Raw genomic sequence first — 15,179 nt, forward strand, 5'->3', positions numbered from 1 at the left:
AAGAAGAATAAAGTTAATGTTTTGGAATGGCCAAGGCAAAGTCCTGACCTTAATCCAATCCAAATGTTGTGGAAGGACCTGAAGTGAGCAGTTCATGTGAGGAAACCCACCAACATCCCAGAGTTGAAGCTGTTCTGTACGGAGGAATGGGCTAAAATTCCTCCAAGCCGGGGTGCAGGACTGATCAACAGTTACCGCAAACGTTTTTGCTGCACAAGGGGGTCACACCAGATACTGAAAGCAAAGGTTCACATACTTTTGCCACTCACAGATATGTAATATTGGATCATTTTCCTCAATAAATAAATGACCAAGTATAATATTTTTGTCTCATTTGTTTAACTGGGTTCTCTTTATCTACTTTTAGGACTTGTGTGAAAATCTGATGATGTTTTAGGTCATATTTATGCCGAAATATAGAAAATTCTAAAGGGTTCACAAACTTTCAAGCACCACTGTAGATGCTTGACTTGCAACCTGGTCACTGTGAGATTAATCTTCATCTACTTAATCTCCAGCTCACATACAGTACTAGTCAAAAGTTTGTACACCCCTACTCTACTAATTCAGAGGGTTTTCTGTATTTTAACAATTTGACATTGTAGAACAATGCTGAAAACATCAAAACTAGGATATAACACATGGAACATATATGGAATTATGTGGTAAACAAAAGTGTTTAAAAAACAAAACATGATTCATATTTTAGGTTCTTCACAGTAGCCACTGTTTACCTTGATGACGCTTTGTACACTATCAGCATTATCTTAACCAGCTTCATGAGGTAGTCACCTGGAATGCTTTTCAATTAACAAATGTGCCTTGGCAAAAGTTAATTAGTGCAATTTCTTGCCTTCTTAATGTGTTTGAGATCAAACAGTAAATAGTAAATAATAGACAGTAAACAGCCCTATTCCACAACTGTAGTACTCCATATTATGTCAAGAGCCACTCAACTAAGTAAACAGAAATGACATCCATCATTACTTTAAGACATGAAGTGTCTTTTAATTAATAAAAATAAAGAAAAAGCGTTGAATTAGAAGGCATGTCCAAACTTTTGGCTGGTATTGGATATCAAGCTACTGGTTGGTCACCATTAGCCTACATTACTCCTGATGCAGGATTAAGCTGAGATCACAGTCATGTTTCACAAGAGACATCCATTATCTGTAGCTGTTTATCCTGTTCTACAGGGTCGCAGGCAAGCTGGAGCCTATCCCAGCTGACTATGGGCGAAAGGCGGGGTACACCCTGGACAAGTCGCCAGGTCATCACAGGGCTGACACATAGACACAGACAACCATTCACACTCACATTCACACCTACGGTCAATTTAGAGTCACCAGTTAACCTAACCTGCATGTCTTTGGACTGTGGGGGAAACCGGAGCACCTGGAGGAAACCCATGCAGACACGGAGAGAACATGCAAACTCCACACAGAAAGGCCCCTGTTGGCCATTGGGCTCGAACCCAGAACCTTCTTGCGGTGAGGTAACAGTGCTAACCACTACACCACCGTGGTAACTAGAACCTTCCTTCAGTTTAATATTTACATAGAAATATAGAGAGTCACTCAGCATTTTATAGTAATCTCAATCTGTTACAGGAAATTTAAGAACACAATTGACCAAATAATATAAGAAGAATAAGAATCACTGACATTTTCATCTTTGCAATGCCAATATTGCAGGAAATGACAACAGTGAGAAACCAAACTCTCAGTTATTTAGAACACACACACACTTAAATAATAATAATAATAATAATAATAATAGTGTGTGTACACACACACACACATGAGAGAGAGAGAGGATATTACATGGTTGTGCAAGGATGTGAAGTTTATCTTCGAGTGGTGAAATGTGTGTGTATATTATACAGTATATATAGCCAACAAGTGAAAATATTTTCAACACGAGAAGATAAACTTTATATCTTCAAGCCAACGTGTGATTTTTCTTTTTATTATATAAACACATTCACAAACAAAAAGTACCCAAATTTTCGAAAACATTTAATCAATTTCCTTGCGAGTGACATATAGAGATTTATGCCACGGTTTTGGTTCTCCATGTCCTGGATGTAGCTCATATGAAAAATACGAGTGGTGTATTTGCCAGTAAAACACTCGTGTCCATATAATAATAAAAATGCATACACACAAATATATAAAATCTATGTATGTGTATATATCTCACACACACACACAGAGCAGTGTAAACATTTGACAGCTGATACAGAAATCCTTTCTGACTTTAATCAGTTATAAGTGATAACTGATATCTGGTTATCTGTCAGTTACCGTACATCATTACAGTTTTCTCTCTCCACTGAAAGATCATGCAGCTATTACACAGTTTCTCCATAACTTCCTTCAGTGAAGTCAGCAAGCAGTGATGTGTGTGCATGCACGCAAACACACGTGTGCGTCCACCCATGTAAATGCTTCTGCTTTCCAGATAAATGTGATGGATATGAAACTGCATGTTACGACTGTGCAGTGTGTGTGCTAAACGCACCAAAATATAAGTCACTGGATTTTAGTGTGATGTACTTTATCTCAGTCAGTTTGTCTCTTTGGTACTTCATGTCCAGCATACATTCTTCCCCTTGTATTCATTTGTCCTCAAGACCCAACTCGATCAGAGTTTGTTTTAGTGCAGTTTCCTCCACAAACCGGGCATCCACATTCTCCTGTTCCTCAAAGGGATTTGTCGCTAAAGCACAAGAAACATACAGTAAGGCTGAGTTATATTTACTGCACAGCATCCAGCACACCATACCAACATCCAGATCTCTCTAAACAAATACCTTGCTCTTCCATGTCTGAGAGAATAGCGACAAGGGAGTTTAATGGCAGAAACTCAGGACAGAAGAACAATCTGTCTCTGTCCAACTGCACTGATGCCTGTGAAGTATACAATAGGCTTAGCTCTTAACCAGTCACATTTCCAGAGCACATTACAGAACTAAGCTCTTGGCAAAGTGTTTGTGTTGATATAGAAATCATACTAAAGATATGAATCAGAATATATCACACACATTAGCTAAAAATCTATTTCTTTGGGCTACTGAAATATGTGTAAACATGTTGTCATGACCAGACGGATTAAATGGGATTGGCTTTCTGACAGAGCATCTCTACACTCACCTTGGTCTTGGTGTATTTCTCCAACAGTCTTTTCACACACTGTCTGGTGATGCAGGCTGAGCTAACTGGATGATCCCAAAGCTGACACACTCTCTGGGCCAGGCACTGAAACAATATCGATCCATCAGTCCTGTAAATATCTCATCTCATTATCTCTAGCCGCTTTATCCTGTTCTACAGGGTCGCAGGCAAGCTGGAGCCTATCCCAGCTGACTACGGGCGAAAGGCGGGGTACACCCTGGACAAGTCGCCAGGTTATCACAGGGCTGACACATAGACACAGACAACCATTCACACTCACATTCACACCTACGGTCAATTTAGAGTCACCAGTTAACCTAACCTGCATGTCTTTGGACTGTGGGGGAAACCGGAGCACCCGGAGGAAACCCACGCGGACACGGGGAGGACATGCAAACTCCGCACAGAAAGGCCCTCGCCGGCCACGGGGCTCGAACCCGGACCTTCTTGCTGTGAGGCGACAGCGCTAACCACTACACCACCGTGCCGCCCTCCTGTAAATATCTTGATTTAAAATCACAGACCATTTGACCTCTATCCAAGCATCGATTTGTAACGGAGTATTGTCCTGCGATTTCCAGAATCAGGTAAGTCAGTGACACCGTTTTTATCTTATTAGGTAAATAAATATGCACAGACACTATGCCACATTATACCTGAGAGACTGGGAAGAAAACAACATCTAGCTGATTTAGTTCGTGTGTGGAAAAGGCAACTTATACCTTACTATTTTTCATGGAGAAATTGTACGAATCATTCTGCCACAGAAAATAACACTGAAAGCCGATATTGCCATGCTATTCATGTCTGTGTATGTAAACTTCTTATCTACAGTACCAGTCAGAAGTTTGGACACACCTTCTCATTCATAGGTTTTACTTTATTTTGGCTATTTTCTACAATGTAGAACAATACTGAAAACATCAAAACTGTGAAATAACATCTGGAACATATATGGAGTTATGTGGCAAACAAAATGTGTTTCATATTTTTGATTCTTCAAAGTAGGCAGCGTTTACGTTGATGACGCTTTACACACTCTCGGCATTATCTTAACCAGCTTCATGAGGTAGTCACCTGGAAGGCTTTTCAGTTAACAGATGTGCCTCGTCAAAAGTTAATTAGTGCAATTTCTTGACTTCTTAATACATTTGAGATCAAACAGTAAATAGTAAATAATAAAAAAAAGACAGTAAAATAGCCCTATTCCACAACTGTAGTAATATGTCAAGAACTGCTCAACTAAGTAAAGAGAAATGAGAGTCCATCATTACTTTAAGACATGAAGAAGTGTCTTTTAATTGGAGGTGGACAGCAGGGCCGTGCAAAGACCTTTGGAGGGGCAGGGGCTCAACATTCAAAAAAGGGCACTTGGAACAAACCCAAAAATTAGATGTCTGATAAAAAAGAAAAAAAAACAAAAACTAAGTACGAGTGAGGTTATACTGAATATCATCATGGCTGTGATTTGGCTGTAGGTAACCACAGCTGTGCCCATATTCAGTATAACCACATGATTGTGAGTGTGCTATTACCTTTATAAATAAGAAATTAATATCAACTAAGTGACATTTCAGACAAATATGGCCAAATGACTTGCTCAGTGAAAGGAAATAGATACTGAAAAAAAACCCAGCCTCAGTGACGCTGTAGCTCATCCCAGCCACTGTTGTTGCGTATGAGTTTGAAATCCGATCAATCCTGTGGGAGTTGCGATTTTTGCGAAACTGCATACGACCTCTGTGTAGCCACACCCATGGCAGGTGGCACCACCTGATGAACAATTCTTGTTGGAATATGTCTTTAGAGTCTTCTGGGCGAGTTTCAGTGAAAACGTCCTTGCAGTTTACGAACAGTAGTGTTTGGTGTGACGAGCCACACAAAATTTTTAAACATCCATAAAATATTAAATAAATATGACAGGTGGCGCCACTGTCTTGACAACTTCTATACATACCAACCTGGGGAACATTCCATAGGCGTTTGATCAAAATCTGATCACTCCTGTAGGAGGAGTAGCGATTTTTGTACATTATAGACGGACAGACGATGCGTGATTGCATAAGCTCATCCAGCCTGACCTGTGGTCGGATGAGCTAAAAAACACATTCACTTTTTAGCACATAGACTAGCTGAGTAGGTAGCTCGCATTGATTTACTGTTAAAAGGTGCATCTGGGGAAATCGGCTTCGCTTCTTCCTTTTCATCATCTGATTAGCTTTCATATTTTAAGTCAGTAATTATATTCATGAAAAATATACTGTCCACTGATGATGTTAACTCAACTGTCATAATGGTTTCAGTGGGACGATTGCTTCGAACTGGAATTTTACATGGTGAACACAAACAAGCAGAGTGATACACATAGTGAAATGTCACACTGCAGTTATACTCAATATGAGCACTCTTGGAACGCTGCTCATCTAATCAGATTAGTGGACCAGGACTATTCTATCCACATTCACTGGATATGAGCAATCGCAAGCTCTGACTAGCTACTCTACTACTAGGCTATCAGCTCATATACCATGAGTAGAGAAAAACAAAATGACGGAGCGTGTTGCTGACCCAACAGAGAATTAAATAAAAACTGTACTTGAAAACAAACCCCCCAAAAAATACAAAAAAAGTAACAAAATATGAAATGAATATAGAATATTCAAATAGTAATAAAAATTTTTTCAAGAATTATCATCATCGCATTTTTCACAAATTGCTCCTGTCATTTCGCCGGTTTGTTTACATTCTTCATCTTTAAGCATTCAAATTTGTTGAATTTTTTAGACTGGTTCAAAAGCTCAAAGAAGTTTGAAAATTACAGAACTGAAATGTCCAAGGAAGAATTAAATAAATGTCTAAAGCTATTCTATAACTCGGCACAACAGCAAGACGACACTTTGTACAAAATAAAAACAACACTAAAGTCAGGTTTTTAAGAAGTCCGCCTCAGAGGAAATTATTTTGTCGGAAGTTTTGTACAAAGTTTATTATTTTGCAAATTTATCGAATTTGCAAAAAATAAAAAATGTTCTGTTTCTCAAAATCCATTGAATGTGGATAGAATTAAAAAAAAAAAAAGTCATTCCACTCAATTTCGTCGTACATGCCTTATAGCTGACTCGGGGCTACGTGCCTCATCAGCTATCAGCTCGTGTACGACTCGATTTTGTGGAATAATTTAATGATTTAATATCATTAGATCCATCACTGGTATAAACGTATTAAATGGCAGATCTTTACTGTCGGGTGGCACGGTGGTGTAGTGGTTAGCGCTGTCGCCTCACAGCAAGAAGGTCCGGGTTCAGGCCCCGTGGCCGGCGAGGGCCTTTCTGTGTGGAGTTTGCATGTTCTCCCCGTGTCCGCGTGGGTTTCCTCCGGGTCCTCCGGTTTCGTCCAAAGACATGCAGGTTAGGTTAACTGGTGACTCTAAATTGACCGTAGGTGTGAATGTGAGTGTGAATGGTTGTCTGTGTCTATGTGTCAGCCCTGTGATGACCTGGCGACTTGTCCAGGGTGTACCCCGCCTTTCACCCGTAGTCAGCTGGGATAGGCTCCAGCTTGCCTGCGACCCTGTAGAACAGGATAAAGCGGCTGCAGATGATGAGATGAGATCTTTACTGTCACAGAGAAATATAGGCGGGTACTAGGGTGCATCAGTTGCCCCCTAAAAATGAAAAGTTCCTCCGATCATGATGCATTTTTGTTTTTCTGTTCCTTTTGGTAAGAAAACACACTGGGTGAAATATTTTGACAAAATTCAAAAGTTCAATGTTGGCACCAGGAGCTCAAAGTTCTGGAAAAAGCTGCTATTTTATGACTTTTATGACAAAATTTCGATCACTTTTCATGAAACATTATGGCACCTTATAGAGTATACCAAATATCTTAGATCCACATTTCATCTCATCTCATTATCTCTAGCCGCTTTATCCTTCTACAGGGTCGCAGGCAAGCTGGAGCCTATCCCAGCTGACTACGGGCGAAAGGCGGGGTACACCCTGGACAAGTCGCCAGGTCATCACAGGGCTGACACATAGACACAGACAACCATTCACACTCACATTCACACCTACGGTCAATTTAGAGTCACCAGTTAACCTAACCTGCATGTCTTTGGACTGTGGGGGAAACCGGAGCACCCGGAGGAAACCCACGCGGACACGGGGAGAACATGCAAACTCCACACAGAAAGGCCCTCGCCGGCCCCGGGGCTCGAACCCAGGACCTTCTTGCTGTGAGGCGACAGCGCTAACCACTACACCACCGTGCCGCCCAGATCCACATTTTTAGTGCATATTCTAAATATATTATCAAGCACAGTTTGAGTTTTAGCTGTTCATTGAATCATTGTTCAGCTACTTTTAAACAATACAAATGTATTATGAATCACATTAATGCTTCTCAATCCCTTGCAAAGGTTCTTAACATGATCTCTGGCTCACAAGAAATCAATAAATGGAGTCCAACATTGTGATTCAAACCTTACGCGAAAACATAAAATAAGCATTCTTTGGCAAAAAATGAACCTCATGGTGCCACCATTAGACTTTTGAATATGGTCAAAAAATTTTACAGGATGTCTTTATTGGTGAAAAGGAACACCCAAACAAAAATGCATCAGATTTTATGAAAGTGAGGGCAACTGATACACGCTAGCGGGTACACGTTACCTCAGGAAGTCTTTTCAGGACACTGAACTTCAGTTCTTCATTGCCATTATTGTTGTCTAGATCTGCAAAAGAGAATGAAGAACAAGCTGAGCTGAACTGAACTATAGAGAAGGACAGGGAACTAAATACAGCCTTTTCTTTTGACATTAGTAAATTACTGATTGCATGCAACACATCCTGCTCCTGAAGCGCACTTCCTAATGGTTGTCTGAAACGAAAGCAGAATCCAACTCCTAATTTAATCTGAGTGTCAACCTTCAAACACTATGCTTTCTAGAGAACCTGATGTCATGGCACGCTGGTGGGAGAGCTGAAACAGTTTTTTTTTTTTTTTTAAGAGTCTTATTTCTCGGTGACTCCGTATCTGCTGTGTTTACAATGAGTACAGGGGTAACTGTGGTTTTTCTTTCTTTCATGAGTAAAACAAAACGCTCAGTTGGTTCACTGACTCAGGGTCTCAGTAGGAAAGACACATGATTCTCTGCCAAAACCTTTATATTTATTCATGACATGACTGTGGATGTACTGTATTCTGTTTGCATGTATAGTAGTAGTAGTAGTAATCATCACCTGTCATAAGGCGCGACACAAAAGGTTCAGTGAGGTGGAGAAAGCCATTGTCCACATACAGCAAGAACGTGTAGTGAGGTAGACAACGTACAGCTAGTACACTCAAAAGTGTAGAATAACCTAGATATTTCCACAAACACATCACATACCAGCATTTATCTCCATTAACAGGTATAATTTTTGTCTAAAATGTGAAGAAGAGTGAAATAAATTGGGAGCGTGAGGACTGAAATGGGAGGTTTCCTCTCACCAGGTGGGAGAGGAAGACCGAGTCCTTCGACTGCTTCCAGAATCCGACACATCGTATGAAACATCGTCCACTCCTCCGAGCTGCCTTGCTGTTTACTAGAGAGCACAAACAAAAGTCACTGTTTGGATTTAAATAAGAAAATACTTAAGAGCCTTTGATTGGATAATTACTGCAGTGATTATGTTTCACCAGGCAACAATTATTTTAACCCTAATTGATGCAGTGAGTAGCTTCTCGTTTCTTAAACAAACATGTCAGAAGACATACAGTGGTGCTTGAAAGTTTGTGAACCCTTTAGAATTTTCTATATTTCTGCATAAATAAGACCTAAAACATCATCAGATTTTCACACAAGTCCTAAAAGTAGATAAAAAGAACCCAGTTAAACAAATGAGACAAAAATATTATACTTGGTCATTTATTTATTGAGGAAAATGATCCAATATTACATATCTGTGAGTGGCAAAAGTATGTGAACCTCTAGGATTAGCAGTTAATTTGAAGGTGAAATTAGAGTCAGGTGTTTTCAATCAATGGGATGACAATCAGGTGTGAGTGGGCACCCTGTTTTATTTAAAGAACAGGGATCTATCAAAGTCTGATCTTCACAATACATTTGTGGAAGTGTATCATGGCACGAACAAAGGAGATTTCTGAGGACCTCAGAAAAAGCGTTGTTGATGCTCATCAGGCTGGAAAAGGTTACACAACCATCTCTAAAGAGTTTGGACTCCACCAATCCACAGTCAGACAGATTGTGTACAAATGGAAGAAATTCAAGACCATTGTTACCCTCCCCGGGAGTGGTCGACCAACAAAGATCACTCCAAGAGCAAGGCGTGTAATAGTCGGCGAGGACCCCAGGGTAACTTCTAAGCAACTGAAGTCCTCTCCCACATTGGCTCATGTTAATGTTTATGAGTCCACCATCAGGAGAACACTGAACAACAATGGTGTGCATGGCAGGATTGCAAGGAGAAAGCCACTGCTCTCCAAAAAGAACATTGCTACTCGTCTGCAGTTTGCTAAAGATCACATGGACAAGCCAGAAGGCTATTGGAAAAATGTTTTGTGGACGGATGAGACCAAAATAGAACTTTTTGGTTTAAATGAGAAGCGTTATGTTTGGAGAAAGGAAAAACACTGCATCCCAGCATAAGAGCCTTATCCCATCTGTGAAACAAGGTGGTGGTAGTATCATGGTTTGGGCCTGTTTTGCTGCATCTGGGCCAGGACGGCTTGCCATCATTGATGGAACAATGAATTCTGAATGATACCAGCGAATTCTAAAGGAAAATGTCAGGGCATCTGTCCATGAACTGAATCTCAAGAGAAGGTGGGTCATGCAGCAAGACAACGACCCTAAGCACACAAGTCATTCTACCAAAGAATGGTTAAAGAAGAATAAAGTTCATGTTTTTGGAATGGCCAAGTCAAAGTCCTGACCTTAATCCAATCCAAATGTTGTGGAAGGACCTGAAGCGAGCAGTTCATGTGAGGAAATCCACCAACGTCCCAGAGGTGAAGTTGTTCTATACGAAGGAATGGGCTAAAATTCCTCCAAGCCGGTGTGCAGGACTGATCAACAATTACCGGAAACGTTTAGTTGCAGTTATTGCTGCACAAGGGGGTCACACCAGATACTGAAAGCAAAGGTTCACATACTTTTGCCACTCACAGATATGTAATATTGGATCATTTTCCTCAGTAAATAAATTACCAAGTATAATATTTTTGTCTCATTTGTTTAACTGGCTTCTCTTTAGGACTTGTGTGAAAATCTGATGATGTTTTAGGTCATATTTATGCAGAAATATAGAATATTCTAAAGGGTTCACAAACTTTCAAGCACCTTTGTATCTTGTAATTGTGGAAAAGATGTTATTGTGTTTCAGAAGGTCAAATTATTGGCCTGCATCAAGCAAAGAAAGTAACTAAGGAGATTGTGAAATGACTGGAATTGGGTTAAGAACTATCCAACGCATTATTAAAACCTGGAACGATAGTGGTGAACTGTCAACTTCGTGGAAAAAATGTCGGGGGGGGGGGGGGGGGGGGACAAAAAAAAATACCTTGACTGACTATGATCAGAGATCATTTGAATACTTGAAGTTGAATTGTTTAAAAAATAAAAAATAAATCAACCAACAGTAGAACTCACAGCTAAGTTTAATAGTGAAATTAAGAGCATTTCCACACTCAATGTGACGAGAACTCACAGGATTGGGTGAGACAATCAGCTGTGTGGCCATAAGGAAACCACTTGTTCGTGAGACTAATCAGAAGAAAGGCTTCAATTTGCTAGGGAGCATCAAGATTGGACTCTGGAGCAATGGAAAAAGGTCATGTGGTTTGATAAGTCCAGATTTATCCGACTTCCAGAGCAATGGGTGTGTCAGGCTAAGAAGGGAAGCTCATGAAGTGATGCACCCATCATGCATAGTGGCCACTGTACAAGCCTCTGGAGGCAGTGTTATGATCTGCAATTGCTTCAGTTGGTCAGATCGAGGCTCAGCAACCTCATGTGGCAATAAAATAAAGTCAGCTGATGACCTGAATGTACTGAATGACCAACCAGGTTATCCAGGATATCAATGGATTTTTTTTCTTTCCTTATGGCACGAGCATAAAATTAGGGCTCAGATTGTGAAATGTAGTTCAGGAAGCATGAGGAATCATTTTCATACATGAATTGGCCACCACAGAGTCCCGACCTTAACCCCATTGAAGGTCTTTGGGATGTGCTGGAGAAGACTTGACAGAGGGGTTCGACTCTCCTGCCATCAATACAAGATCTCAGTGAAAAAGTAATGCAACTCTGGATGGAAATAAAATGTTGTGATGTTGTATAAGGTTGCTGAAACAATGCCAGGGCGAATGTGTGCGATAATCAATGCTAAAGGTGATGCAAATGAAATATTAGTGTGCGCAACTTTTTTTGGCCAGGCAGTGTATAACATGCAATAATGTAAATAAAACAAACAATACGTCCGCTTGACTTCCACCGTTCCAATGCCTTATCATTTACGTGACTAGTTAGTGAGGATAATGTTAACCATTTAGCTAAATATTTAAAAGAGGAGTTTGGTAGCTGATCCCGTTTGTGAATTTATGTGATTGTGACACCTGGTATTTAAAGCAGGGACTGAAAAACTTTCTTTCAAGTTTGTCTTTGATTTTGAGATTTAAGTTAGTCTTTGTCTCTCCTGGCCAATTCTCATCCACTTGCTAGTTGCTAACCAGGCTAACACCGACTTCCTCGGGGATATGTACATCCCTGTTACACACTCTTATGCTCCTGACTCCAGATGGCTATTCGAAAGACCTTGAAGTTAGTTTACAACATAGTGACGGCGTGCAGCTTTGATATCCCTCATAGAATACAAACGGTATCATAAATGCTCTTTATACATCACCACTCACAGGGAAAGCACAGTGTGACCCAAGTTCAGCTTCAACCACAGAGTCTCCAGCATGTATCTGAGCAGCTCCAGCTATGCAAAAACACACACTCATCATTAGAAAGTTAGCATTATAAAGAAGCTCTTAATCGTCTCTTACTTTGACAAGCAGGAAAGCATTATTTCTCACTTTATTCATACTCATAGTACTGTATGCTCTTACTCGCCCAGGTTTTAGAAACTGGTTTCATAACATAGTAAGTAATATGTTTTTCCACATACAGTCAGGTCCAAAAGTTTGAGATTTTTTTTTCCCCATTTAAAATTGGAAATAAATAAAGTTTTACGATTTCAACATATTTAATACTTAGGATGCTGCATTGTTTCTAGGTCCCTATATAAATGTAAACATGGTCAATATCACACATTTGCTAACTGTTTTGTCCAAAAGCTCAGTTTCCTCATGTCTAATCTCTTCTACTGAAGTGTGTGATCAGACGACTTGATCTAAAATGGATCACAAGGTTTTAAGGTCAGAAACAGGGGTACAGCAGGAGTCCATTTCTGTCCCCCAAGGTACAATCTACACTAAATGTACCCACTAGGGCACATTACTGGACTTCAAGGCAACTATTGCCGCTTTTCCACTACAAACGCGGCTGAGTTGGGCTGAGCCGTGCCGTGCTGAGTCGAGCTGAGCGGGGCTGTTGGAGTTGCATTTCGACTACAACCGCGCTGAACCGTGCTGGCTGGAAGTGGGTGGACACATTGGGTGGAGTTAGCGAAAGTGGGTGGACGTCACGTGATGTCGTTAAGCAGCGCAAACAGTGACATCAGTGAGCTTTTAAGCGGTAGTCTCACGACCCGAATAATAAACAATAAACATGGAGGACATGGAGTCGTTAGTGTTGCTGGTCTTGGTGCTGTGGCTTGTTGTCACCGACAACGCCAGCAGATACTGGCAAGAGCGTATAGATGAGGCGAGGCGCATAATGCTTCAGAAATTCTCGTAATTCGTAATTATTATTCTTCCGGGTTTGCGGTGTTTACAGATCCCAGCGTGCTCGCGGGGCGTGTGTGGGCATGTGAGGACACTCCTCCCCACCAATCAGTGCACAGGGGAGTGTCTGCTCACGCCCCCAGCCTCACTCGGCTCGGTTTGGCTCGCTTCAGCCCCACTCCAAAACCGTGCGAGTTTTAGGGGCTAAGCAGGGCTGAAGCGAACTGAGTCGTGCTGTTTTTTGGTAGTCGAAACGCGAGCCGTGTCAGGCTGAAGTGAGCTGAAGCGAGCTGAAGTGAGCTGAAAAAGGGTAGTGGAAAAGGGCCATATGTGTACCTTTTTAGGGCCAAAAAGGTACATACATGTTCCCAAGAAGTATATAAAAAGGGTAGAAATAAGTACCTTCGAAGGTCCTGCTCCAGTGACAAGCCACTGTGCCAATTTTCCCAGAAAACAAAGTACATTATTGTACCTCTAAAGGTACAATAATGTACTTTGTTTTCCGAGTCCATGCAGCTTGAGTGTACAGTCATTAAAGAAAAAAGGGGACGAACCAAATACTAAGCAACTCTGAAATTCGTATAAATATTTCACAGATCCTATTTAATCACTCAAATTGTTGGAAAAATATAACTTGTAATGACAACTGGTGTATTAAATTAGAAAAGACTGCAAAAGAAAAACATTTTCAGAAGTGTTCTTAGACTTTTGAAACCCACTGCGTATGCGTGTCCATTTATATCAGATAAAGCCCCTGTTGTAGGTTTATGTTGCTTGACAGTAAACAACACTTTTCTTCATAATTGTCTTCCTTTTTTTTTTGTTAAACTGTACCATATTCATGGGTTGCCATTTTTGAAATTTCCTCACAATTGTAGCTTCTATATGAGAATAGGGCACTTATGCTTTTGGGAAAGAACAGAATTATGGTTTCCACATAGCAATACTTTCCTAGTTTTTCCTATAGGAATAAAAGAGAAATGTTCAGTTGGCCCTGCTTTGACATGATTTGATCCTTTCTTAGTTAAAATACACTGAATACAATTAAAACTACACTGATCCACCTAACCAAACCATAGCAACCAGCCGAGTTCCTTAGTAAACTACAACCTAACAACCAGGCTTGTAGTACTCAAGTCCGACTCGTGCCCTAACTTTAAGGACTCGTGACTTGACTTAGACTTGAGCACTGATGACTCAGACTCGCGCATTAACTGCATTCAGACTCGGATTTTTTCTTTACTTTTTGTAACATGCCATACTAATTTGGCATATTTATATCTACATTAATTTTTATCCTAATTTCATGCAAGAGAATGCGCATTCACCTGTTCATACGTCATGTTCAGGAACAAACTAATGTTAATGGCGCTAAAATGCCTGGAGAGAACGTCCCTAGGATTGTCCGCTTTGCTTATACAGACTTCTCGTGCAGTGGGGAAAAAAATGCACTGCTATGTGTTCCATATGTAGAAGCACTATCAAGGAGACGACGGGGACAACGTTGAACTTCAATCGTCATTTGGCGAGACTCCACCCAGAGAAGGAACTGGCATGCTATATTCATTGCTGTGTTGATAGTGGGGCTTGTTTGCTGAGCGATGAACTAGCTCGTGTTAACCCTCTCTCATGTTACTTGCCCTGTTGATAGTGGGCGGGGCTTGTGTCGGACCCGACTCGGACTCGACTAAAAATTTTCTTTAATGACTTGGACACTGGGGACTCGAGACTGGACTTGGACTCGAGGTTTAGTAACTCAACTACCATACAACACTGCTAACAGACCACCTGCAATCATACTGACACCTCGTAGAAATACCAGAACAACCACCTAGCAATACCATAGGTCCCAAGTTTCCAACTTCCAAATGCTGGTCTGTTTCTGAAGTGATGTTGGAGGTTGAGGGGTATCTGGTCATTTCGACAAATCTAAAGCAATTTCGCACAATTGTTGTAAACAATCCTGAAGATGCCCGAGTGTCAAGCGTTTGGGTATAAAAATAAGCCCGATCATTGAAGCAGTGAACATGAACACACAAAAGTAAACAGTGGGCACACTCACCCAGACTTTAGGAGCATTTTGCTGCCTATAAACTCCATCGCTGGCCTCTC

General features: G+C 40.8%; 2 protein-coding genes across 2 annotated transcripts in view; one reads left to right on the top strand and one right to left on the bottom strand.

The window, feature by feature from the left end:
• ccdc146 (coiled-coil domain containing 146) overlaps positions 1-15,179 on the top strand; it is a 121,954-nt gene that overhangs the window by 72,467 nt on the left and 34,308 nt on the right. The gene's annotated exons all lie outside the window — the stretch shown is intronic.
• The window catches only part of gsap (gamma-secretase activating protein), a 119,905-nt gene continuing 106,678 nt past the window's right edge, over positions 1,953-15,179 (bottom strand). Inside the window, exons 25-31 of the mRNA XM_060914273.1 lie at positions 12,090-12,160; positions 8,667-8,761; positions 8,417-8,536; positions 7,847-7,908; positions 3,156-3,260; positions 2,816-2,912; positions 1,953-2,721 (exon numbers count right to left, since the gene is read on the bottom strand). Coding sequence (XP_060770256.1) covers positions 2,621-2,721; positions 2,816-2,912; positions 3,156-3,260; positions 7,847-7,908; positions 8,417-8,536; positions 8,667-8,761; positions 12,090-12,160 — 651 coding nt within the window. The 3' untranslated portion in view covers positions 1,953-2,620. The remainder of the gene's footprint in view (positions 2,722-2,815; positions 2,913-3,155; positions 3,261-7,846; positions 7,909-8,416; positions 8,537-8,666; positions 8,762-12,089; positions 12,161-15,179) is intronic.

Source organism: Neoarius graeffei, chromosome 2 (assembly GCF_027579695.1).
Source record: "Neoarius graeffei isolate fNeoGra1 chromosome 2, fNeoGra1.pri, whole genome shotgun sequence".
Classification (NCBI taxonomy): domain Eukaryota; kingdom Metazoa; phylum Chordata; class Actinopteri; order Siluriformes; family Ariidae; genus Neoarius; species Neoarius graeffei.